This window comes from Oncorhynchus gorbuscha, linkage group LG07 (assembly GCF_021184085.1).
Source record: "Oncorhynchus gorbuscha isolate QuinsamMale2020 ecotype Even-year linkage group LG07, OgorEven_v1.0, whole genome shotgun sequence".
NCBI lineage: Eukaryota > Metazoa > Chordata > Actinopteri > Salmoniformes > Salmonidae > Oncorhynchus > Oncorhynchus gorbuscha.
This window is the reverse complement of record NC_060179.1, coordinates 23,697,308-23,722,705: the sequence shown is the minus strand read 5'-3', so window position 1 is coordinate 23,722,705 and position 25,398 is coordinate 23,697,308. Positions and strand designations below refer to the sequence as shown.

Here is a 25,398-nt window from a genome sequence, read left to right as displayed (position 1 = left end):
GTGATGTGAAATCCATAGATTAGGGCCTGAGAAATTTATTTCAATTGACTGATTTCCTTCCATGAATTATAACTCAGTAAAATCCTTGCAATTGTTGCATGTTGCGTTTATATTTTTGTTCAGTGTAGAAGAAAATGGTAAGGTGCCTATAGAGCAGTGATCCTCAAACCTCTCCTCGGGGACCACCAGCCATTCCACGCATTTGATCTATTCCACCTGATTCAACTTATCAACTAATCGTCAAGCCCTTGGCTGCATTCCCCTGGTCAGAAGTTGCATGACTCAACCAATGGTCACTTGCCACCTCATCAACTGTGCCTGTCGGGCACCAGATTGCTCTAACATATATGGCTATCTGATACGCAAAATAGCCATCCAGGCATTGTAATAACTGACATGCGTCATCGATGTCAGGGCAGAGAAACGCAACCCGTGACAAGGTGAATCAGGAAAACATTTGGGGGTTCCAGAGGAGAGGTTTGAGGAGGACTACTCTACAGCACCGTAGCAAGATGTAGGATTAAGCCTAAATACACATGGGTGCTGGATCAAACCGGCAAAGGAACTCCTCTCTACTTTGCATTGATCCTTTCTCCCCTACATTGATATTACATGATAATAAGTTTGATTCAGCATATGTTATGTGAAGTGTTCGCAAGGGTTTACTTCAAGGGTTTGATTTAATTTAGTCCCCATTTCTTTCCTGTCATATATGTAAAGCTATAGAGTTTTATCCAGACTGAAAGACTGGGGACTAAACCACGGTTCCTACGTCCTCCCTAGAAGGCCTCAACAGGGGACTTCCTCTCCTGTTCTCTGGGGGCAGCTTTAGAGGAGCATTGTTTGAAACCTGGCCCTTGACCCGGGATAAGAATAGAGGGGACTAAACAGAGAGAGTTGGAACGAGCACATCTTTAGACGTTGCTCTATGTCTCCATCCTTTAAATGGCAAAGTCCATCAAGTAACCGGGGGGGGGGGGTTCTTATACCATAGTGTGCAACTTTGGAGAGTTTATTCCAGTACAATGTTTTCCAGGTTTCATTGAAAAGATCAAGGCATGTTTATGGTATAAAAGGTCCTCAGTGGACAAAGGGGAAAGTCTACAGTATTGATAAGCTATTATGATCTGCAATGGTATAACAGGTGACATCTTATCATGTTTCTATGCAGAACACATCATGGTCACCCATCAGAGTGAGATAGTATTTACAGAACTTGGGAAAGGTCAGCGGGCATGTGAGAAGTTTGTCTTGTTGGTTGAAAAGCTACTGAAAAAAAAGAACTTGCGCGACACAAATGCCAAATGAACTAACTGGAGCATGGTCAGAAAAATATGAAATGTTCCAAAACCCACTGTCAAACACAATATATCACATCCATGAAACATGAATACAGGGCAAAATGGCCGACTGGACAGATGATAACGGTTAAATAGCTACAAATCTTAAAATGGCTGCACCTATCAACATTTATTACAAATTAGGATCACATGATTCAAAAAATGTCTATACACTCCAACCAAAGTAGTCATTGTCTTCAGACATCCCACAGTATGGACCAACACACAGAGAAACTGAATACTAAAAGGCCCCTCTTACCTCAACTATAACCCACGAACTAGACTTCTTCTCCCGACACAGTACGAAATCAGTCCAAAATTAAAAATAAATAATTTTACACTGAACAGTGTGTGTGTATCAAAACATGTTCCAGTTCCTGTCTTTTGCAGATAGTTTAAAAACAAATAAAATACATACAGTACATTTATATCATGACACATTTGAAACCATATTCACTTTTTTGTATTATACAAGACCGTGGAAAAGTAGGCAAATGCAGATGATGATATACAGTAGCATAATTTGAGAAACAATCAACATTGGGGAAACAATAAGATCGAGCTTGAATAAAATACAAAAATGGTTTGGCTTTGTGAATTTATGCTACTGTACTACCATTATCTCTTTTAACCTGATGTGGATAGTGATGTGGATAGTGATGAGGTGAAAACCAGAGCTCTTCTCAACATAATTTAAAAAATAGGCCATGTTCTACTTGCCCTTCTGTTAGTAGTACTAAGCTACATATTCACACAAACTATAAAGAGTCACAAAACACTAGCCTTTACAAGCAGATGGGAATGTTTCATGCGTGGAAGTGTCCCATTCATGCACTAACCCAGAGGGACACTATTACTGATCGTTTCACTCTACATCGCTGCTGTTGTGTAAGAAGCTTTAATCGCATGCACCGCTAACCTAGCTGGCTAAGCTAAGGATATTAGCTTAGCAACAGGCATGACCTTGAGATTGAAAACACGGGGATAGAAAACATGTGCCTAGGTTTTACTCACAGCATAGCATGGGATTGCACCACCATCCACAGATTATGTGTCGGTCTATTGCATATGGACGTTACTACAAAAACGAGAAGCAGGCAAAAAAAGGCATTCCCTTGATTCAGGCAGGATGACATAATTCTGAGTGCGAAGGAGTGGGGACCCATCACACTTTTTTTTTTGCTTAGGATGACTTAATTCCACTAGCCTGGAGCTCTGATTGGATTTATTGCATACTTAACCAGAGGAGGGGACCTCACTAAAAGCCCTACCAGACAAACAATTGATTTCTCTGCGTTTTTTCTTCTCTGGTTTCACACACAGCAGACATACACAGAGACAGGGTCCAAAGCCCCCTGGGGGTTAAACATTCACCTCTCTAGAGGTCCAGTTAAACCACCGTTGTCCCGAGTGTAGCATCCATAGCAACGCCTTTTTCTTTTTAGAGGTGCTCTTTATTCCTCCACTTTCTCAGAGTCACGATGCGCGGCGTAGTGATGCCAGAATAGATCATGCAGAAGAGAGGACAATGAGATTGGAGAGAGTTCATCACTGTTCACATCTTTTTTTTAGGGTAGCGATCCAATGAGGGCACAGTGACAGCTCTCTCACCCCCAGTCTCTAGCACCAGACAGCCATTTAGGTGCCAGTGCTAGCAGTAGAGAGACATCCTGCTGCGCCGCATGGCCTCGCTGATAAGGTAGGCCGGGCTCACCTCGGGCTCCTCTTTCATCACCTCAATGTTCTGCCACTCGCCACACTGGTTGGACTTCTTGATGGTGTCGACCACGCACAGTGCGTACAGGCAGTCCTCGAATGTGGCCGCCATAGTCAGCGGCCTTTCATCCCACGTGCGCCGGTCGTCCTGGTCCTCAAAGGCCTGACGCACCGCCTGCACCATACGGATGGTTCCTGTCAGGTAGGGCGAAGGGATGTCACTGAAAGCCTTCTCCGGTAGGGAGGCCTTCTCCAGAGGGGTGCTGTCTTTCAGAAGTAGCTCCGGCCCTCCCTCCGTGGTGTTCTTCTGGCCGTACAGGTCCGTGCCGCTGACCGTCAGCCGGCCCACCGTGCCCACCACGATCACCTCCTGGCGGAAGTCACCAGGCACGTTGAAGTTGAGTGTGACGGTGCAGCAGGCGCCGCCCTCCAGCACCATCTGGAAGGTGCAGAAGTCGTCACTGGTGATCTGTCGGATGCCGCAGATGTGCTCCGTCTGCTTGACGAAAGTCTTGAGGAAGCCGTGCACCTTGGCCGCCCGCTGGCCCGTGAGAAAGGTGAGCAGGTCAATGATGTAGCTGCCTACCGAGTGCAGCCCCCCACCGCCCATCAGGTCGTCACAGCTCCAGTTGTACTTCTTACCCAACAGGCTGCCGCTGTGGACCTGGGCCTCGCAGACCAGCAGCTCCCCCACGTAGCCCTCCTCCACTAGCTCCTTCATGCGTACAAAGGCGGGAAGGAAGCGCAGTACGTTTCCCATGATGCTCAGCAGCTTGGGGTAGTACTGGGCGGCCGACATCATGCGAAAGGCATCCAGTGGGGTGGCGGTTCGGTCACAGATCACATTCTTACCGATACCTAGGTAGTGGGAGAGAGAGAGGCCAATGTTACTCACACGTAGCCATAATACCCTCCTCTCCATGAAAACATCACCTGAAGAGACATTAATCAGTGCAAAAAACAGATAAACACCCCCCCCCACTCCTGACTAGCTGACACAAATATTCTAACATAGCCTCTCCAAAACTATTTTAAACCCACGGGTCAACAAGTGATTCTGAAAATGAAACATCAGAAAACATTCTAGAAGCTTTGTCAATACTGTTGTTTTTCTAAGAGGAAAGAGTCAGTCTGTCTGTCATGAGTGTACCTAATGTACAGATAGGGTTGACTTTAGACTGCTGTGGGAAGCAAATGAGAGTGAAGAGACCAAAGGGATGAGGAGTGGGAGAGAGAGAAACCTCATTAGGCCCTCTTTTAATTCCACTACTTACCAAACCCCCAGTGGTGCTGTGCTCACAACCTCATTACAGATATCTATGAGGAATACAGCTGCTGCAAAAAGAACGCTGGGCAAAACATAGCTTCTATGAACCAAGTAACAGCAGAGCAGAGGGAGAGAGAGAGAGAGAGAGAGAGAGAGAGAGAGAGAGAGAGAGAGAGAGAGAGGGGCTATTCACACACTGCCCTGACTGTGCCACGAGAAAGGCTAAAACAATTAACATAGAACCGCTAATAGCCCATTACACCATTACGCTCAAGGGCACATTACTCCGAGCTGAGCAATTACCCTATTCATAACTCTCAGTGTCTGCAGTGACTTTGAGAAACAAAATGGACACCAGACAGCCAATAAAATAAAAGCAATGGGGAATTGTGGATGGCCAATCAAAAGATTGTATATACAAAAAAGTTTTTTAAAAAGACCCTCCACCACCCAATGGTAATGAAAGCATTCTGGTAATAGAAGGCCAATGGATACCCCCCCTACACCACCTGATTCCTGGCCAGCCTGCCCCCCATGAACACAATGCTCCCTGTAATTAATCCAGTCACATTGATGAACAGCAGGGGTGGTTAAAACATCCAACCCCTTCAAACCCCCTCCTTTGCCCATTCCACATCCCAACCACCCCGATTTAGAGGCACCAATCACTTCCTAAATATCCCCCCAACCCATGTGAAGAACAGGCAGGCGGCACCCAGAGACGTTTTGGAACTGAAACTTCCCAGCTAATCTCCCATTAGCGCCGAACGACTAGATCCAGCCAGGCCAGGAAATTAATCCCCTTGACCCAGTTCTCCGGTGCAATGGAAAAAACCTTCCCCCCGGACAAAGGCACCGAGGCTGGCTACAGTGCACCCTTATCGAGGAGGCCTGACCCCAGGTCTGCACCCCTGCGAAAAGTTAAGCGCCGCCGGCTCTCAGTTAAACAACTTGGCACATAGGCCTGCAGTGAGTGAGAGCTAGTGACAGACAGCCAGGCTGCTAGCGAAAGGCTAAACTGAGCCGGTCTTAGCCTAGCCTATAATGTTCCTGTCACAATTTCTCACGCCTATGAAAAGCGGCCCTTTTACAAATCCATTCTCACACCAGCTCACGCTGTGTTGATGCGTTACGTCTGAGGCCTTTACTGTGCAGACAGCTCTTCAAGTCATGAGTGGCCTTCCCCTCACTTCCTGTCTGAAAGGTTGCTAGTTAGATTCTGGAGGTCACACTGAAGGTCATCAGTCGAGCTCAACAGCACCTGAGTGGAAAGGGGAGTGTGTGTATGAGAGCAAAGCTAGAGGGAGCGGGATTGAGTGTGAGGAAGAGTGTATGCAGAGGACATGGAGAGGGGGAGTGAATGAAAGAGAGGTGCACATGTGAGTGAGACAGAGAGCTAAAGAGGTAAAGGGAAATCAAACAAGAGACAGAAAGAGAGAGAGCGAGAAAGAACAAGGTGGAGGAGAGCTTATTCCATCATGTGGCCTGCGGTACACACTTCCTGTAGTCCCCAGGGTGCTGCTGGCGGATTAGAGAAGCAAGTCCAGCACTAATGACTAAAGCTTTGCAACAGGCAGACAGAGGCTTCTTTACAGCCAGGGCACATAGAAATAGAGGAGGTCATTGCTAACTGTGTTAGCCAACGCTAACTAAAGTGAAGATTCCCTAGTAGAAATACAGTACTAACCGTGTTAGCCAATGCTAGCTGGGGTGAAGTGTGTATCTCACAGGTAGTGTCTACGTCCCAGTGGGAGTCCGGTAATGGGGCAGAAAAAGCCTCTGGCATCGCAGAACAGCCCCTTACCATCAATAATGCATGTTAAGCGCCAGGCATACAGTAGTTCAAAGAACCCACTAGCTGTGCCTGACAGAGTGAGGAAGCTGGCACTGGGCAGTGGGAATTCCACCCCATGCTAAGCATGTGGTCAACACCAGATTGCCATTTCAGAGGGCAGAGCTGACACTGCCCTTCTCGTTAAACCTAACCTGGGTTTCTCATGTTTTGAAGTCATCAAGTGTCATGAGCAGCCATAAACATCCTTGGGTGTTTTTGATTTTAAGACGCCTGTCAGAATCACCTACTGTACATGAGACAATCCCGTCATCTCAATGATTCTCATGTATCCCTAGAGACACCCAGTCTATGACTTTAAATTTACTAGACAAGGACTGTAGGTGAACAGAGACATATGGAGTCACAATATACATTTTTTCATCACAGTCTCAATAGCCTGTCATAGGCAGAAACTTTTTTTTTTTTATATAAGCTACTACTGTTCACCAACACAGAAATGTTGACAACATTAACACAAATCCATGTTTAAATCAGAGTGAGTCATGAGCTCTTATAGCTCTGGTTAATAAGGAAGCACCCACTGGAACATCTTCCATGCGACATACTCTACACATTCAATATTAACAGCACTTAAGCAATGACAACTTCTTACATCATACAGTAGCACGATAAAGGACTATTTGATAGGAGAGGCAGCAGAGAAAACCTCAATACAATCTGGGCCAACAAAACCCACAAATTCAAGCATGGAAAATGAGCAGCTAACACTGTTAAGACCACTGATTAGCAGTAAGCCACTGGCATGTGGACACCACACAGCTTCAAGATCAGTCATGGTTTCCAATGGGCGATGTGCCCATTTCTCTTCAAAATAAAACCATTCAAACAGATCTAATATGAAATGAGCAGCCTAATTGTCACTAGGCTCCAATAATCGCATCTTCATTCTCAATTACCCATCATCTGTCACTGGGAGGAATTAAACGTGAAAAAGGAGGAGAAGAAGAGGGGGGGAACCCACTTAACGCCACAGAGGTAATCACACATCCCTCCAGTCATCAACGCTGGAGAAAGGAATACAACTGCCTTTTCAGAGAGAGAGAGAGAGAGAGAGAGAGAAAGAGAGATACGGAAGAGTATGTAAACTGATGGCTACACCTAACTTACACCTATCTAAACTCAGCATAAAAAGAAACGTCCCCTTTTCAGGACCCTGGCTTTCAAAGATAATTCGTAAAAATCAAAATAACTTTACAGATCTTCATTGTAAAGGGTTTAAACACTGTTTCCCATGCTTGTTCAATGAACCATAAACAATTAATGAACATGCACCTGTGGAACGGCCGTTAAGACACTAACAGCTTTCAGATGGTAGACAATTAAGGTCACAGTTATGACCACTTAGGACACTAAAGAGGCCTTTCTACCGACTCTGAAAAACACCAAAAGAAAGATGCCCAGGGTCCCTGCTCATCTGCGTGAACGTGCCTTAGGCATGCTGCAAGGAGGCATGAGGACTGCAGATGTGGCCAGGGCAATAAATTGCAATGTCCATACTGTGAGACGCCGAAGACAGCACTACAGGGAGACAGGACGGACAGCAGATCGTCCTCGCAGTGGCAGACCACGTGTAACAACACCTGCACAGGATCAGTACATCCGAACATCACACCTGCAGGACAGGTACAGGATGGCAACAACTGCCTGAGTTACACCAGGAACATGACTGGCAAAAAGTGCTCTTCACTGATGAGTCGCGGTTTTGTCTCACCAGGGGTGATGGTCGGATTCGCGTTTATCGTCAAAGGAATGACCGTTACACAGAGGCTTGTACTGTGGAGCGGGATCGATTTGGAGGTGGAGGGTCACAGCATCATCGGACTGAGCTTGTTGTCATTTCAGGCAATCTCAACGCTGCGCGTTACAGGAAGACATCCTCCCCCCTCATGTGGTACCCATCCTGCATGACATGACCCTCCAGCATGACAATGCCACCAGCCATACTGCTCATTCTGTGTGTGATTTCCTGCAAGACAGGAATGTCAGTGTTCTGCCATGGCCAGCGAAGAGCCCGGATATCAATCCCATTGAGCATGTCTGGGACCTGTTGGATCGGAGGGTGAGGTCTAGGGCCATTCCACCCAGAAATGTTTGGGAACTACCAAGGCACCTGCCTTGGTAGAAGAGTGGGGTAACATCTCAGTCCATGAGGAGGAGATGCACTGCAGTACTTAATGCAGCTGGTGATACTGACTGTTACTTTGATTTTGACCCCCCCCTTTGTTCAGGGACACATTATTCCATTTCTGTTAGTCACATGTCTGTGGAACTTGTTCAGTTTATGTCTTAGTTGTTGAATCTTGTTATGCTCATACAAATATTTACACATGTTAAGTTTGTTATAAATAAACGCAGTTGACAGTGCGAGGACGTTTCTTTTTTTTGCTGAGTTTAGTTCATTCAGATCTGCAAGAACTGATGGGTTAGGAAGAGGAACTAGGGGTTGTGATCAGACCAGGAAGAGTGACTGGTCCCTCCCCCAATCACTAGACCTGTCCCAGATGTGTCACTGTCACAAGTGTGGCCAGAGACTAGGATAGTAATGCCACACCTCGCCATAGTGAGACACCCCATGCCTCCTAAATCCCTCTGTTGACCGCATTACCTCAGGGCTTAAAATACACACCTGCGTATCATCATTCCATCTCCCCCTGGAACAGAGGCAGGTAAAACTGGTTCCGTCTCTTCTATGGGGCAAACGAAGACGTGTGATGCACAATAGACGCCTCTTAGCCTATCACAGTGGCTTGCTCAGATTGCACTCTGATTGAAAGAGAGGGTGATTATGAGAGAATATGGAGGTGGGTGTAAATGAATTGTGCGCTCAGAGAAGGGTGAAATGCAGCAGCAGCATCATTATGACAAAAGGCCGGCGGGCCTCCCGTGGCGCTAGCTGTTCTGCTTACCGCTCCACTGTGCCAGATAAATCCCAATATTCTAATGACCAACCCATCCCCACCAGATGTACATCAAGGAGCCAGGGCAGGCGTGACAGGAGCAAGACAAGCCCTGGGAATAGTGTGTTTGGTATTAATGATGGTACGAAAGTGACATACAGACGCACACAACTGCACAAACACTGCATAGACACTATATAAATAAAAGTATGTGGATTCGGCTATTTCAGCCACACCCGCTGCTGATGGGTGTATGAAATCGAGCACACAGCCATGCAATTTGCATAGACAAACATTGGCAGTAGAATGGCCTAGCTAATGAGCTCAGTGACTTTCAATGCGGCACAGTCATAGCATGCAACCTTTCCAACAAGTCAGTTCGTCAAATTTCAGCCCTGCTGGTGCTGCCCCGGTCAACTGTAAGTGCTGTTGTTGTGAAGTGGAAATGTGTAGGAGCAACAACGGCTCAGCCTCAAAGTGGTAGCCCACACAAGCTCACAGAACAAGAGTGCCGAAGCGAGTAACGTAAAAATCGTCTGTCCTCGGAGCTTCATGAAATGGGATTCAATGGTCGGGCAGCCACACAAGCCTAAAATCCCCATGCGTAAAGGATGCCAGGAGAACGCTACATGCCTGAATGCATACATTTACATTACATTACATTTAAGTCATTTAGCAGACGCTCTTATCCAGAGCGACTTACAAATTGGTGCATTCACCTTATGACATCGAGTGGAACAGTCACTTTACAATAGTGCATCTAAATCTTAAAGGGGGGGTGAGAGGGATTACTTATCCTATCCTAGGTATTCCTTAAAGAGGTGGAGGAATAATTGTCTGGGGCTGTTTTTCTTAATTCCAGTGAAGGGAAATCTTAATGCTCCAGCATTCAATAGCATTCTAGACGATTATGTGCTTCCAACTTTGTGGAAGGCCCTTTCCTGTTTCAGCATGACAATGCCCCTATGCACAAAGCGAGGTCCATACAGAAAAGGTCTGTTGAGATCGGTGTGGAAGAACTTGACTGGACTGCAGAGCCCTGACCTCAACCCCATTGAACACCTTTGAGATGAATTGGAAGGCCGACTGCGAGCCAGGCCTAATCTCCAAGATCAGTGCCCTACCTCACTAATGTTCTTGTGGTTGAATGGAAGCAAGTCCCTGCAGCAATGTTCCAAAAAACTTCCCAGAAGAGTGGAGGCTGTTATAGCAGCAAAGGGGGGACCAACTCCATATTAGTGCTCATGATTTTGGAATGAGATGTTTGAAGAGCAGGTCATGTAGCGTATATTGACAAAATATGTAGTGCAAATTCATGATGCAAAAGCACAATAAGGCAAAAGCACATGTCATGCACAAGCTGCATAAAATGACAATATGTACACCGAAGTGCATTGCAGTCCAATTACGCACAAACACACTTATCCAGCGTTCGTGCACATTAAACAATAAGGTTGAGGAAGGAAGCCAGAGGAGGGTGACTGTAGAGGAGGGGAAATGGGATTTAGGTGGTGGTGGAGGAAGCTTGTTACAGAGAGAGCAGAAGCTAGAGGCAGTCTGTGTCTGTGGTATTGAATTACAGGTCCCCCTAGGCAACATAGCCTATCACACCCTGCACCATCGATCCACAGCCAGCTGCAGCAGCAAACACACCCAGAGAGGAGTGTCCACATCCAGGCACACAAGACAGGTCAACAACCTCTCTTCTGGGATACTGGACAGAGCCGTAAGGCTAATGCTAATTATGGTTGGAATTTAGCTGGTAGTTGCGTTTTCACCTCCACACAGTTAATAACCAGAGCTCCAAATCAGGCTAAACGTCAAGGAGTAGAGCTGGAGAATAAGCCTGGCTAACAAAACTGGGCAACAACTGCACTGACCGAAAGTCCAATGTGGAAAATCCAGGTGGATTAAAATATTCAAATGGATGCTTCTGTGTGACAGCTGAACACAAGGCCCCCTCTACTTTAGGATGCCAAAAATAGAAGCGGCTGAAAAAAAGAACGGGGAAAACCAGTTAATCATGAACGCTGTCATGTGCACATGCCTCTCTGGGGCAGAGTCAAGACAATGTGTCTGTCTGCGAGACAGATTGATCTTCAGATAGGAAAATGACAGCTTTTATAGTGTGGAACAAGGAAAGGGTATACCAGATCAGTTGCATTCAACCAAAATGGATCTTCCACATTTAACCCCAAACCCTCTGAATCAGAGCGGTGCGGGTCGCTGTCGTCCAAATCGTCGGCGCCCAGGGAGCCGTAGTTGTTGGGGGGTTAACTGCCTTGCTGAAGTACAGAATGGACCATTTGTCCACCTTTCCCACTCAGTGATTCAAACCAGCAACCTTTCGTTTACTGGCCCAACACTCTTAACCGCTAGGCTACCTGCCGCCAGTGGAATTATGCTGCCGTTGTACGGGAGCTAACCCGCTGTTACCTTGCAGTCTTTTTCATTTGTGGATGCTATATGACTGTGTGTGTGTGTGTGTGTGTGTGTGTGGCGGCGCAGTGTACAAGACTAAGTGGAATGAGTGGGCTTCCAAAGATCAAAGTGTGTCGTCTGCTAGCAACCCGGTGGAAAAGTAATTAGCCCAGCCAATGAACACAAGGCCACGATGTTCTGCCCAATCGGTGTTTAATCAACCAAGGCTTTTTCAGAAGCTTACAGACTCATTATCAACTTACACTGGTGGATGGGAGAGAATGTGCTGATATCGTTGGTAACGATAAAAAGCTGCAGAAGGGGGGGGGGGCAAACAAACAAAATCCATTATGATTGCATGAACGAGCAAAAGATAGTGGCTTTAACTCAAAGCAAAGATACAAAGATATAGACTAGCTAATGGAGTGCCAAACAATGACTTGAATCAAACGTATGCTAAGAATGTGCAACATTCTCGGTCAGTAGGACAGAAAACTATTTCTCTGAGGAAGTGCTGACAACAACCTCTCCCTCAACCTGATCAAGACAAAGGAGATGATTGTGGACTACAGAGAAAAAGAGGACCGAGAACGCCCCCATTCTCACCGACGGGGCTGTAGGGGAGCAGGTTGAGAGCTATTATTATGTTATTGCTGCTCTTTAGTTACTTGTTACTCTTATTTGTTATTCTTACTCATATCTATACATTTTTAACGGCAATGTTGGTTAGGGGCTCGTAAGTAAGCATTTCACTGAACACCTGTTGTGTTCAGTGACTAACAAAATGTGATTTGATACTTTGCGAGGCCATGCTGATAAAGGGATTTATCTGAAGTGAAAAGAAATCAACCAAGTTGAGTTACAAACCTCTGCGGTAACCATGTTGTAACCATGTTTATCATAACAGGTGGAATGATAGAGTCGGCCAGTCACTGCATTTCACTGGAAGTGTCAGATATGCTGAGTAACTGGGCATCAGGCCACGTTTAGAAAACACATCCGCTGTCAGAGGAGGGAAGGATACGACAGAAAGACGAAAACCAGACACCCGGCAACAAGCTCATCTTTCTGCTGTTTGCCCAAATGTAATTTGTGTTGAAGTAATTACAAGAGGGAGGAGGTATTACTGAGCATAAAGAAAAAAACAAGTTATTCTCGCTATATCCTCAAACAAAGAGCTTCCTGCTGACTAATTTGCTCTCATTGTTCCATTGGGTTTGCCTCCTCCAGTCCAGTGCCCAGTCAGACATTACTATGTAAATGGTCCATCCGAGGAGTGATGGATAGGCCCATCTCCAGGGACAGAACAATGTTTGCTTAACTGGCCCTGAAACAAAAAACAACGCAGCAAAGGTAGCTCCAATGGCAGTGGGAAACATTACCCAACAAACCCCTTTCCTTTCTCCCAGGCTCTGACCCTCTTAATCTGTGCCCATTGGTGCTGGGATACGCTCACTAACGGACCTTTTCCACCACGACTAACCAAATAAACAAAACAAGACACCTACACCATACTTTTACATACTGGTCCCTTGCGGGACTCGAACCCACAACCCTGCCGATGCGTTCGCCATGCTTTACCAACCAAGTCACACAGGCCCTTGCTGCTGTATTACAAATGAAATGGGTCAAATATAATAGCGTCCAATGTCAATAGGTCTGGGACATTTTCTGCTAGAACAGAATATACAAACAGGAGGGCTTTGAAAAGTAACACCTATTTACATCTGGCTGTGCTCATAAAGGGTATGGATGATGCTAGGAGCTCCAATAGCTAGCGGTCAAGGGCCGTACTATGTCTGGATGATGATCGAGGGCATAAGCATTAGCCAGATTTTACTCCCACTAATGCCCCGGAGCCATTAACAGAGCCTTCCCACATGCTTAGAGTGCAGCCATTACATTGCATAGATGGTGCATACTGATCAATTTAAAGGACAGTGAATTCATAATAGATGAAGCACTACCACAACATCTGCCTTTGCATTTAGTAGCAGCATACAGTGGTACAGGCATTGACCCTGCTGGTTATCTATGAACATTTGAACAAGAATGATCTAATAATCTCCACTGGGCACAGCCAGAAGAGGACTGGCCACCCCTCAGAGCCTGGTTCGTCTCTAGGTTTCTTCCTACAGTAGGTTCCTGCCTTTCTAGGGAGTTTTTCCCGAGCCACTGTGCTTCTACATTTGCATTGCTTGCTCTTTGGGGTTATAGACTGTGTTTCTGTATAAGCCCTTTCTGACATCTGATAATGTAGAAAGGGCTTCATAAATACATTTGATTGATACAATAGATCTAAACTCAGTAAAAAAAGGGTCCTTTCACTGTCAACTGCGTTTATTTTCCACAAACTTAACATGTGTAAATATTTGTATGAACATAACAAGATTCAACAACTGAGACAAACTGAACAATTTCCACAGACATGTGACTAACAGAAATGTAATAATGTGTCCCTGAACAAAGGGGGGGTCAAAATGAAAAGTAACAGTCAGTGTCTGGTGTGGCCACCAGCTGCATTAAGTACTGCAGTGCAGCTCCTCCTCATGGACTCCACTAGACTTGACAGTTCTTGCTGTGAGATGTTACCCCACTCTACCACCAAGGCACCTGCAATTTCCCAGACATTTCTGGGGGAAATGGCCCTGGACCTCACCCTCTGATCCAACAGGTCCCCAGACGTGCTCAATGGGATTGAGATCCGGGAACTTCGCTGGCCATGGCAGAACACAGACATTCCTGTCTTGCAGGAAATCACAAGACAACTCCAAATCGATCCCGCTCCAGAGTACAGGCCTCGATGTAACTCTCATTCTTTCGACGATGAAACGCAAATCTGAGAATCACCCCAGTTGAGACAAAACCGCGATTTGTCAGTGAAGAGCACTTTTTGCCAGTCCTGTCTGGTCCAGCGACGGTGGGTTTGTGCCCATAGGCAACGTTTTTGCTGGTGATGTCAGGTGAGGATCTGACTTCCAAGCCCTCTCAGCCTATTGCAGACAGTCTGAGCACTATTGGAGGGAGTGCGTGTTCTGGTGTAACTCGGGCAGTTGTTGTTGCCAAGCTGTACCTGTCCCGCAGGTGTGATGTTCGGATGTACTGATCCTGTGCAGGTGTTGTTACACGTGGTCTGCCACTGCGAGGACGATCAGCTGTCCATCCCGTCTCTCTGTAGCGTTTTCTTAGGAGTCTTACAGTATGGACATTGCAATTTATTGCCCTGGTCACATCTAGTAGGCCTGATTACCAACAATGACGAGTCAACCTTCAGGGAGAAGAGGGCGGCCGTGGTGGAGTGGTGCCAGGAAAATAACCTCTCCCTCAACATCAACAAAATGAAGCAGCTGATCGTGGACTTCTGGAGACTGCAGAGGGAGCACTCCTATCTCAAGGCCATCCCCTTACGGAAAAAAGATTGCAGTCAGAGTGCAATATAGCTGCAGTACACAGTAGTTGGAATGCAGTACAACTGTGCCAAGCTGCAAATACTGCATCCAAAATACCACAGTTACTGCACTTTTACTGCAGTTTCAAAACGGTTATCTTTTTTTTGTAAGGGATCAGACTGTTAAATAGCCATCACTAGCCAGCCTCCACCCAGTACTCAACCCAGCACCTAAGAGGCTGCTGACCTATGTACATAGACATGGAATCACTGGTCACTTAATGTCACTTAAGCAATAGTTACATAATGTTTTACTCATTTTATATGTATATACTGTTTTCTAGTCTATGCCATCCTAACTATTGCTGTATATATATATATACACTATTCTATCCTACAGATATGCTAAATATTCTATCCACATACTGTCCATAATGTTTATACATCCCATCACATATACAGTACCAGTCAAAAGTTTGGACACAACAACTCATTCCGGGGTTTTTCATTATTTTAACTATTTTCTACATTGTATAATACTAGTGAAGATATAAAAACTATGAAATAACACATATGGAATCATATAGTAACCAAACAAGTGTTAAACAAGTCCAAATAGATTTGATATTTGAGATTCAAAAGGAGCCACCCTTTGCCTTGATGACAGCTTTGCGTCGCTAGAACAGACAGGACCGGCAAAAATTGTTCTTCACCGACGAGCCGCGGTTTTGTCTCAACAGGGGTGATGGTCGGATTCGCATTTATCGTCAAAGGAATGAGCGTTACACCAAGGCCTGTACTTTGGACCGGGATCGATTTGGAGGTGGAGGGTCCGTCATGGTGTGTCACAGCATCATTGGACTGAGCTTGTTGTCAATGCAGGCAATCGCAACGCTGTGAGTTATAGGGAAGGCATCCTCCTCCCTCATGTGGTACATGTCTGTGGAACTTGTTCGGTTTATGTCTCAGTTGTTGAATCTTGTGTAAATATTTGTATGAACATAGCATGTTAAGTTTGTTGAAAATAAACACAGTTGACAGTGAGAGGACGTAACTTTTTTCTGAGAGATATACACACACACACACACAAAAGTTTGGTGTCACTTAGAATTGTCCTTGTTTTTGAAAGAAAAGCTAATTTTTTGTCCATTAAAATAACATCAAATTGATCAGAAATACAGTGTGTAAATTGTTAATGTTGTAAATGACTATTGCAGGCCAGTTGTATTGCTTCTTTAATCAGGACAACACTTTTCAGCTGTGCTTACATAATTGCAAAAGGGTTTTCTAATGATCAATTAGCCTTTTAAAATGATAAACTTGGATTAGCTAACACAACGTGCCAATGGAACACAGGAGTGATGGTTGCTGATAATGGGCTTCTGTACGCCCATGTAGATATCCCATTAAAAAACAATCTGCTGTTTCCAGCTACAATAGTCATTTACAACATTAACAATGTCTACACTGTATTTTGATCAATTTGATGTTATTTTAAATTGACAAAAAAATTGCTTTCCTACCAAAAAAAAGGACATTTCTACGTGACCCCAAACTTTTGAACGGTAGTGTATATATTTATTCATACTCCCGGATTCTGACATTGCTCGTCCTAATATTTATATATTTCTTAATTTCATTATTTTACATGTGTGTATATTGTTGTGAATTGTTAGATATTACTGCATTGCTGGAGCTAGGAACACAAGCATTTCGCTACACCCGAAATAACATCTGCTAAATATGTGTATTCCACCAATAACATTTGATTTATTCCTGAGGGACCAATTAGCCATGTGCGCTAACCCCCCTGCCTACCTAAACATTAGACCCACCTTCATGCCATCTCCTGTGGAACAGCATTACACGTGTCCCTGAAAACATGTAACCACACAAAGGAAAATAATGATGCCGTAATGTATCTACTATTCAGTGAGTCACACTGTCCATTTTCATGCTAATGAACGCATGTCGGGCAGGCGCTAGCTATGTAAATTAGCTATCTATATTGGCCTTAAGCGCTCTCCATTTAATTAATCTGCCAGCATAAATGTCAAAACAATTATAAGATACTTTGAAGGGGCAAATGGTTTGTTATGGCCCAGCGTAGAGTGAGTATTTATCGGCCACAACATTTGGGGAGGGGGGGGGGGGGGGGGGGGTGTAGTGGTTGCTTGTCGCCTTGAACAGTTTAGGTGATTGATCAGTTCCATTGTCTACTGAGAAATGGTTCCTATCCTTTCACAGGAGAGAGAACAGGCTAGACAAGGAGCATGTTGGGTCAATTAAGGATACCGTTCAATGTGCACGTTAAGGCCCATCTTTTGGGACAAGCCGTGCTGTCACATGAAGTTAACTCAACCCTCATTTTGACATCTTTGTAGTGGAACGGCTTTCAAAACTGTTCCGGAAATAAATGAAGGTGTCTGAGGTGTAAGAGTGGTGACTTGAATGCTAAGGCAAAGATGGACAATTGACGACAGGAACAGCTTTGGTCCCTCACAGCTTAGTGAGTGACATTTTTCCAGTAACAAAAACTTCTAGTACTACACTATTTAACATAATAAAATACAACCAACAATAAAGTTGTCCTCCAAACATGGCTGAGGTAATGAGATTAAAAGAAAAACAAAAGTGACCTTCTAGGACCTTCATCCTTCTCCTTAGACAAGGGCTGGTTGGGCATGTGACTTTGTTAGCTCCCTCACATGTGACTCTCATTCACTTCAATCCTAAACTCGTTTAAAAATATGGTAAAAGCAGCATAGTAGTTGGACTACAGGAAAAGGCAAAGGAGGAGAGGGGGGGGGGGGGACAGTCCAGTCCAGCGAGAAGGAGGAACATATTCAGGCTGCTGGGAAATGGTATCATCCTAGAAGACAGATCCCACAGTGACGGTTTACTAACAACCGTGCCCTTCAAACTTTCTCACCCTCAGAGGGATATTTACACAGCTCAATAAATCCATCGGATGTTTAGTAGAGAGACATTCATCAATAACCATCAATGTCAAAAAGGCCTACAGGCAACTGAACGGAACAGCCAGATCTGAGCAACGGAGCCAGACATCTCCATTAACTCACAGTGACTGCAGGGAAAAGGCAGTATAACAGCTATGGCTGAATACAGCCTCGCTTGCCTTGTACGCCTCACTGCCAGTCCTTTCTGCAAAGATGGCTAGAAGTTAAGTTCCTCTTTCTCGAGGGAGGAGAGAAACACAATGAACGCTCGGCTGGGTAACTGGGAAAGGGGGGGGGTAGTCATCATCGACATGGTGATGCCCTCTGTCATTCTCCCACTCAGGGTCAAAAAGGGAGAGAGGGAGAAACAAAGGGAGGTTAAAGAGCAAGAGAGGGAGAGTACACAGATATCATATCTCTACGGGAAAGAGGGTTGGCAATCTTTCAGCCTCTATGGACAAATCAGTGCTGAGGACAACGACCATTTAGGATGACTGATTACTACCACATAGAGAAGATAGAGACATTATTCTCTCAGAGGCTAAAGTTAAGACAAGGTCACAAGATAATAGTGATGGAAGAAAAAAAATCTACAGTTACATATTGGGATATACTTTTTGATGAAATATCGTATAGTTTTGACAATATCACAATATTATTGTTGTGCAAGTTGGATGTACCTGCACCATTATTGGTCCTTCTTAGTTGTTCTCCAGCTTCTTTTTTTAAAATAGGGAGCCAATTAGTTTTCAGCACTTTGATCTCCATGACTGATCAAAACTGTTTCTCTTATAGCTCTCTCCTGTCTCTCTGCAGCAGACATATGGTGAGGAATATGTTTGGAAATTGCATTAAAATCGCATTAAAATCACAGCATCGAATTTAAAAACATATAATAACAACTTGACAATCTGCACCTAAATATCATGATAATATCGTATCGCGAGGTCCCTGGCAATTCCCGGCCCTTCAAGATAAGCTTCGATTTTGGATGGAAATGACCCCAGATAACCTCCTTGACACATTGAAAGATATTTATATATTATAGGTTGGGTTTAATTGCTCTTCTTGCTTTGACCATTTGGTAACTTACAGCAACAATTTTATCAGGATTGTCTATCCTTAAATGCCTTGGCAGAGCATTATGATACAGAGCTCAGCAGATAGCTCCGCCTTTGTGTGAAAGAAAAGCATTGCTGACAGGAACGCCACAATGAATCATTTGTGTGGTTCCTGCCTCAAGATGTCGGCTAAACATGATGACATATGCACTACACCTCAGGGAGAGGATCATTTAGAAGAGTAAAACAAAAATGAGTTGAGTGTTACGCAGCAGTTATTCACAGGGCTCAACACTGGAAGATGCCTCGTCTTCAACATATGAATCAAACATCCTTATCTTCCAAGAAAAGCTGTGCTTTTGATCGATACGGTTCTGGGCCTGCATGCATCTGAATGGCTAGATAATCCGTGAGCAAGATAAATAGCCAACATGAGAAAACCCTCCTCGCTCCTGTTCATGCATTATCGCTTGTGTCGTTCCGGTCTGCAGCAGCAGCAGCTCTCGACTCTGCAGCAGCAGCTCTCGACTCTGCAGCAGCAGCTCTCGACTCTGCAGCAGCAGCTCTCGACTCTGCAGCAGCAGCTCTCGACTCTGCAGCAGCAGCTCTCGACTCTGCAGCAGCAGCTCTCGACTCTGCAGCAGCAGCTCTCGACTCTGCAGCAGCAGCTCGACTCTGCAGCAGCAGCTCTCGACTCTGCAGCAGCATCTCTCGACTCTGCAGCAGCATCTCTCGACTCTGCAGCAGCATCTCTCGACTCTGCAGCAGCATCTCTCGACTCTGCAGCAGCATCTCTCGACTCTGCAGCAGCATCTCTCGACTCTGCAGCAGCATCTCTCGACTCTGCAGCAGCATCTCTCGACTCTGCAGCAGCGAGGCTCCATTGTGACAGCAGAGAGGCCTTTACGTGCTCAGGGTCACGGTGTAGAGTGAAAATAAAAACAATCATACACTCAAATTACAGGCTTGCCCACCTCTCTGGTAGCTTCTCTAGGATACGGCCCGGATTTATTTTCCGCTGTGTAAATTCTGCCTTACAACTCCAATGCAGACCAACCCAGAAGGCTGTGAGAAAAACAATACTGCGCATGTACTTACTAAAGCAACAATCACTCTTCTTGAACGTCTAAAATATATACGGAACACAATTCATTCTGACAGAGCTATGCAGATGAAAACGATCCTGCTAAGAGGATGTCAACCTGACTCAACTGTTGTTACCGTAGGACACACAGTCATTCCACAGACCACACATTAAAATAAAAAGTCCATGTCAGGGAGGTAAGTAAATTAGATGACGGTACAACAGAAAAAGAAAACAGGAAATGTGTTTCAAGCTTGCAGCATGAATAGTCTTTCTATTCCTAACAGAATCTACCATTTCTATAGGGTGTCTGTGTTGGACTGCAACCTGCCTTGTTTATATAAGAGGCCTGCACTACTTCTATAGAATGTTAATCAGGGTCTGCCTATAATGGCACCGGAGGGGATGGCTGCCATTTTACGGGCTCCTAACCAACTGTGCCATTTTTTTTTTTTGCATTGTTTGTAACTTATTTTGTACATAAAGTTGCTGCTACAGTCTCTTATTATCAAAAACAGCTTCTGGACAGACAAACAATACTCGAACTGGACAAAGATTTTTTCTTTAATGTGTCCGACGCAAAGGATATACTGTTTTCTGGAGAACAGGCCCGAATCCCCGTTATTGGCGCGAAGATACAGAGGGAGAAGGGAGCGGTGCCTTGTTAGGATTCACAAGTGAGTGAGTAAATTGCCATTACCATCAGTTCTATTGGCCAACGTGCAATCACTGGAAAACAAACTTGATCTATGGTCGAGACTATCCTACCAATGGACATTAAAAACTGTAATGTTTCAGAGTCGTGGCTAAACGACGACACGAATAATATAGAACTGGTTGGGTTTTCCATTCATCAGGACAGAGTAGCTAAGTCTGGTAAGACGAAGGGCGGGGGTGTTTGTCTATTTGTCAATAACTGCTGGTGCGTGATGTCTAATATTAACGAAGCCTCGAGGTGTCGCTCACCTGAGGTAAACTTCCTCATAATAAGCTGTAGACCACACTATCTACCAAGTTCTCATCTAAACTCAGGAAAAAAAGAAACGCCCATTTTTCAGGACCCGGTCTTTCAAAGATAATTCGTAAAAATCCAAATAACTTCACAGATCTTCAATGTAAAGGGTTTAAACACTTGTTCAATGAACCATAAACAATTAATGAACATGCACCTGTGCAACAGTCGTTTAGACACTAACAGCTTTCAGAAGGTAGGCAATTAAGGTCACAGTTATGAAAACTTAGGACACTAAAGAGGCCTTTCTACTGACTCTGAAAAACACCAAAAAGAAAGATGCCCAGGGTCCCTGCTCATCTGTGTGAACATGCCTTAGGCATGCTGCAAGGTGGCATGAGGACTGCAGATGTGACCAGGGCAATAAATTGCAATGTCCGTACTGCGAGATGCCTAAGACAGCTCTACATAGAGACAGGACAGAAAGCTGATCATCCTCGCCAGACATCAACAACGGGCACAAACCCACTGTCGTTGGACCAGACAGGACTGTCAAACAGTGCTATTCACTGACGAGTCGCGGTTTTGTCTCACCAGGGGTTATGGTCGGATTCACATTTATCGTTGAAGGAATGAGCGGTACACCAAGACCTGTACTCTGGAGCGGGATCGATTTGGAGCCGTCTTGTGATATCCTGCAAGATAGGAATGTCAGTGTTCTGCCATGGCCAGCGAAGTTCCCGGATCTCAATCCCATTGAGCATGTCTGGGACCTGTTGGATCAGAGGGTGAGGTCTAACGCCATTCCCCCCAGAAATGTGAGGGAAATTGCAGGTGCCATGGTGGAAGAGCGGGGTAACATCTCACAGTAAGAACTGGCAAATCTGGTGCAGTCCATGAGGATGAGATGCACTGCAGTACTTGATGCAGCTGGTGGCCACACCAGATACTGACTTCTACTTTAGATTTTGATGCCCCCTTTGTTCAGGGACACATTATTCCATTTCTGTTAGGCACATGTCTGTGGAACTTGTTCAGTTTGTCTCAGTTGTTGAATCTTGTGTAAATATTTGTATGAACATAACATGTTAAGTTTGCTGAAAATAAACACAGTTGACAGTGAGAGGACGTTTTTGTTGTTGTTGCTGAGTTTATATTATTTGTAGCCCTCTATAAACCGATGTTGGTACCAAGACCACACTCAACGAGCTGTATAAGGACATAAGCAAACAAGAAAATGCTCATCCAGAAGCGGCCCTCTCAGTCGCAGGCAAACTTAAATCCCTTTTACCTCATTTCTACCAGCATGTGACATTTTTAACCAGGGGGGGGGGGGGGGGGACTATAGACCACCTTAACTCCACACATAGAGAGGCATACAAAGCTCTCCCTCCATTTGGCAAATCTGACCATAATTATATCCTCCTGATTCCTGCTTACAAGCTCAAATTAAAGCAGGAAGTATCAGTGACTCGTTCAATACGGAAGTGGTCAGATGATGCGGATGCTACACTACAGGAGAATTGAGAGCACAGACTGGAATATGTTCTGTGATTCATCCAATGGCAGTGAGAAGTATACCACCTCAGTCACTGGCTTCATCAATAAGTGCATCAACGACGTTGTCCCCACAGTGACCATACATACATATCCTAACTAGAAGTCATGGATAACAGGCCGCAAGCCTACCAGACGAGCCAAATTCCTTTTATGCAAGCAGTTCCCGGACAACTGTGTGATCACGCTCTCCGTAGCCGATTTGAGCAAGACCTTCAAACAGGTCAACATTCACAAGGCTGCGGGGTCAGACGGCTTACCATGGTGTGTACTCAGAGCATGTGCAGACCAACTGGAAAGTGTCTTCACTGACATTTTCAACCTCTCCCTAACCGAGTCTGTATTCCCCATGTTTCAAGCAGACCAACATAGTCTCTGTGACCAAGAATGTGAAGGTAACACTGCCTTTTCCCACCTGGACAAAAGGAAGACCTTTGTGAGAATGCTGTTCATTGACTACAGCTCTGCATTCAACACCATAGTGCCCACAAAGCTCATCACTAAGCTAAAGGACTAAACACCTCCCTCTGCAACTGGATCATAGTCTTCTTGACGGGCTGCCCCCAGGTGGTAAGGGTAGGCAACAACACATCTGCCACGCTGATCCTCAACACCAGGGCCCCTCGGGGGTGCATGCTTTGTCCCCTCCTGTACTCCCCATTCACCCACGATTAAGTGGCCTAGCACGACTCCAACACCATCATTAAGTCTGCTCACGACACAGTGGTAGGCCTGGCGGTGTCAGAGGAAGGCCCAAAATATTGTCAAAGAGTCCAGTTACCCAAGTCATAGACTGTTCTCTCTGCTAACACACGGCAAGCGGTACTAGAGTGCCAAGTCTAGCTCCATAAGGCTCCTTAACAGCTTCTACCCCAAAGCTATAAGACTGCTGAACAACAATCAAATGGCCATCCGGGATTTTCACATGGAACCCCCCGTTTTTACACTGCTGCTACTCGCTGTTTATTATCTATGCATAGTCACTTTACCCCTACGTACATGTACAAATTACCTTTACTAACATGTATCCCCACATTGACTCCGTACAGGTACCCCCTGTATATAGCCTCGTTATTGTCATTTTGTAATTTAAAAAAAACTTTAGTTTATCGAGTAAATATTTCATTAACTCTATTTCTTGAACTGCATTGTTGGTTCAGGGCTTGTAAATAAGCATTTCGCGGTATTCGGCGCATGTGACAAATAACATTTGATATCAATGCACAGCAGGTCAGTGTATCAGAGGACAGAACTTAGGACTGCTTCACTAAGCCCTTCATGGAAAAGGGCCATTGTGCCTAGCATGTGATGGTAGTACCGAGGATTGGAGATGGGCACCCTTAAAAAAGGCTTGACATTAAAATAACACTACATGAGTGAGACAGAGGAAAAAGTGAAGTGACTCTGCATCAATGGCAATGATGATTGTGGGAAATTAAGAGTAAGCACCTACATAGTCACTGAATACCATTAATAGAAAATTATTATTTTGCATCCCACAACTGCTACAAATTAAAATAAATCTGCATATACATAATGTTGGACTCTCCCCCCATGAAGACAATCTCTTTGAGGGGGAAACCACATGTCTGTCTTTCACGGGAGAGGGGGGCACGTGTGTGATGTGAGCACAGAAGCTTCCCTCTCAGCTTTGGGGATGACTGCAGGTTGCTTGGGTCAGCCTGTGCTGTAGAACCGGAGCAGACAGAAGGACCCCTGAGACTGGTCATCTGCATTCTGAGGCGGCATAAAGACAATGGAGACCTGAAATCACGGTACTGCTACAATGCAGGACTGCCAGGATGCTTGACCTCAGTGAGAGAAACTTACCACAATTACTGGTCTATGTAGGATGGAAATGAATGGGTTGAGGGTGACTAGGACCAGAAATGGAATATAAGTAGACGTTCTGAAGAATTGTGTTGCTGGTAGATTGGAAGAAAACGTCTTGGTGGAGAAAATTGGACAGCTAGTCCCAAGTAGCAAGAACAGGGTATGCAAATACGAATCACTCAAGAGGGATGTTTTTGAGTATGGCACTGCGGCATTGTTCTTCGGATGTCGCACCCGGAATAGGCTCTCGTCGACAGCCGGCCATGGTGTATGTAGGCTGTGGCCATGATTAGCATTGTCATAGCAGGGGACTTCCTTTTTCCTGTTGTTCATTGCTGCTAGCAAGACACCCTGCAAAGGTGCACTTGAATTCACACTTCTCTCAAATACCAGAGCATGACCACACAAAAACACACTCATACAGGAAGTGAGATATGTACTGCGGCTAGATCTGATACAAACATGGCCTTCCTGTTCTTACAGTAGGTCTTAAAAGAAGACTCTTCTTCCAATGGTGTTACAAACCCCATCTATAAGCATTAAAACACAGTTGCAGACGCGTTACTGACTGGGGTACCGCACTGTCAGACCAAATATTAAGTTAAGGCTCTTTAGGAATGCAGGTGAATGTTGGTGGCCTTCCAGAGCCGTCTGCTCTCCCCTCATGGGACTGCCACCTGTTTCTATTCCCCATTGTCCACTTATGAAACACAAGTGTGGCTGCTCCTGTGCAAATGCACAAAAAGGATATTTAAGACATTTGGGGGTGATTCCACACCAGCGTAGCCCGAAAATATTTTTGGTATCTCAGATTGTTCTGGCAATTCGCACATATTAACTTCATTGTTTGACATGCTTTATTTATGAGATGAACGTGACCTTTTTAGACCTATACATGCCTACTGTAAGACCCTATGATCTGTCAACCGTGCAAGACACGGACAACAACTCGGTGTCATTATATTCCTTATAGTGTGCACTCAAATATCTAGATATATCTAGATTGTGAAATCAAAATTTTCACATTAATCTGTTCAACATCAAAATATAATAATATTTCAAAAGTA

At 45.0% G+C, this 25,398-nt stretch overlaps 1 protein-coding gene across 1 annotated transcript in view; it reads right to left on the bottom strand.

Annotated features, from left to right (window-relative positions):
- Nucleotides 1-1,451: 1,451 nt before the first annotated feature.
- The window catches only part of gfod1 (glucose-fructose oxidoreductase domain containing 1), a 37,153-nt gene continuing 13,206 nt past the window's right edge, over nt 1,452-25,398 (bottom strand). Inside the window, exon 2 of the mRNA XM_046355889.1 lies at nt 1,452-3,914. Coding sequence (XP_046211845.1) covers nt 2,992-3,914 — 923 coding nt within the window. The 3' untranslated portion in view covers nt 1,452-2,991. The remainder of the gene's footprint in view (nt 3,915-25,398) is intronic.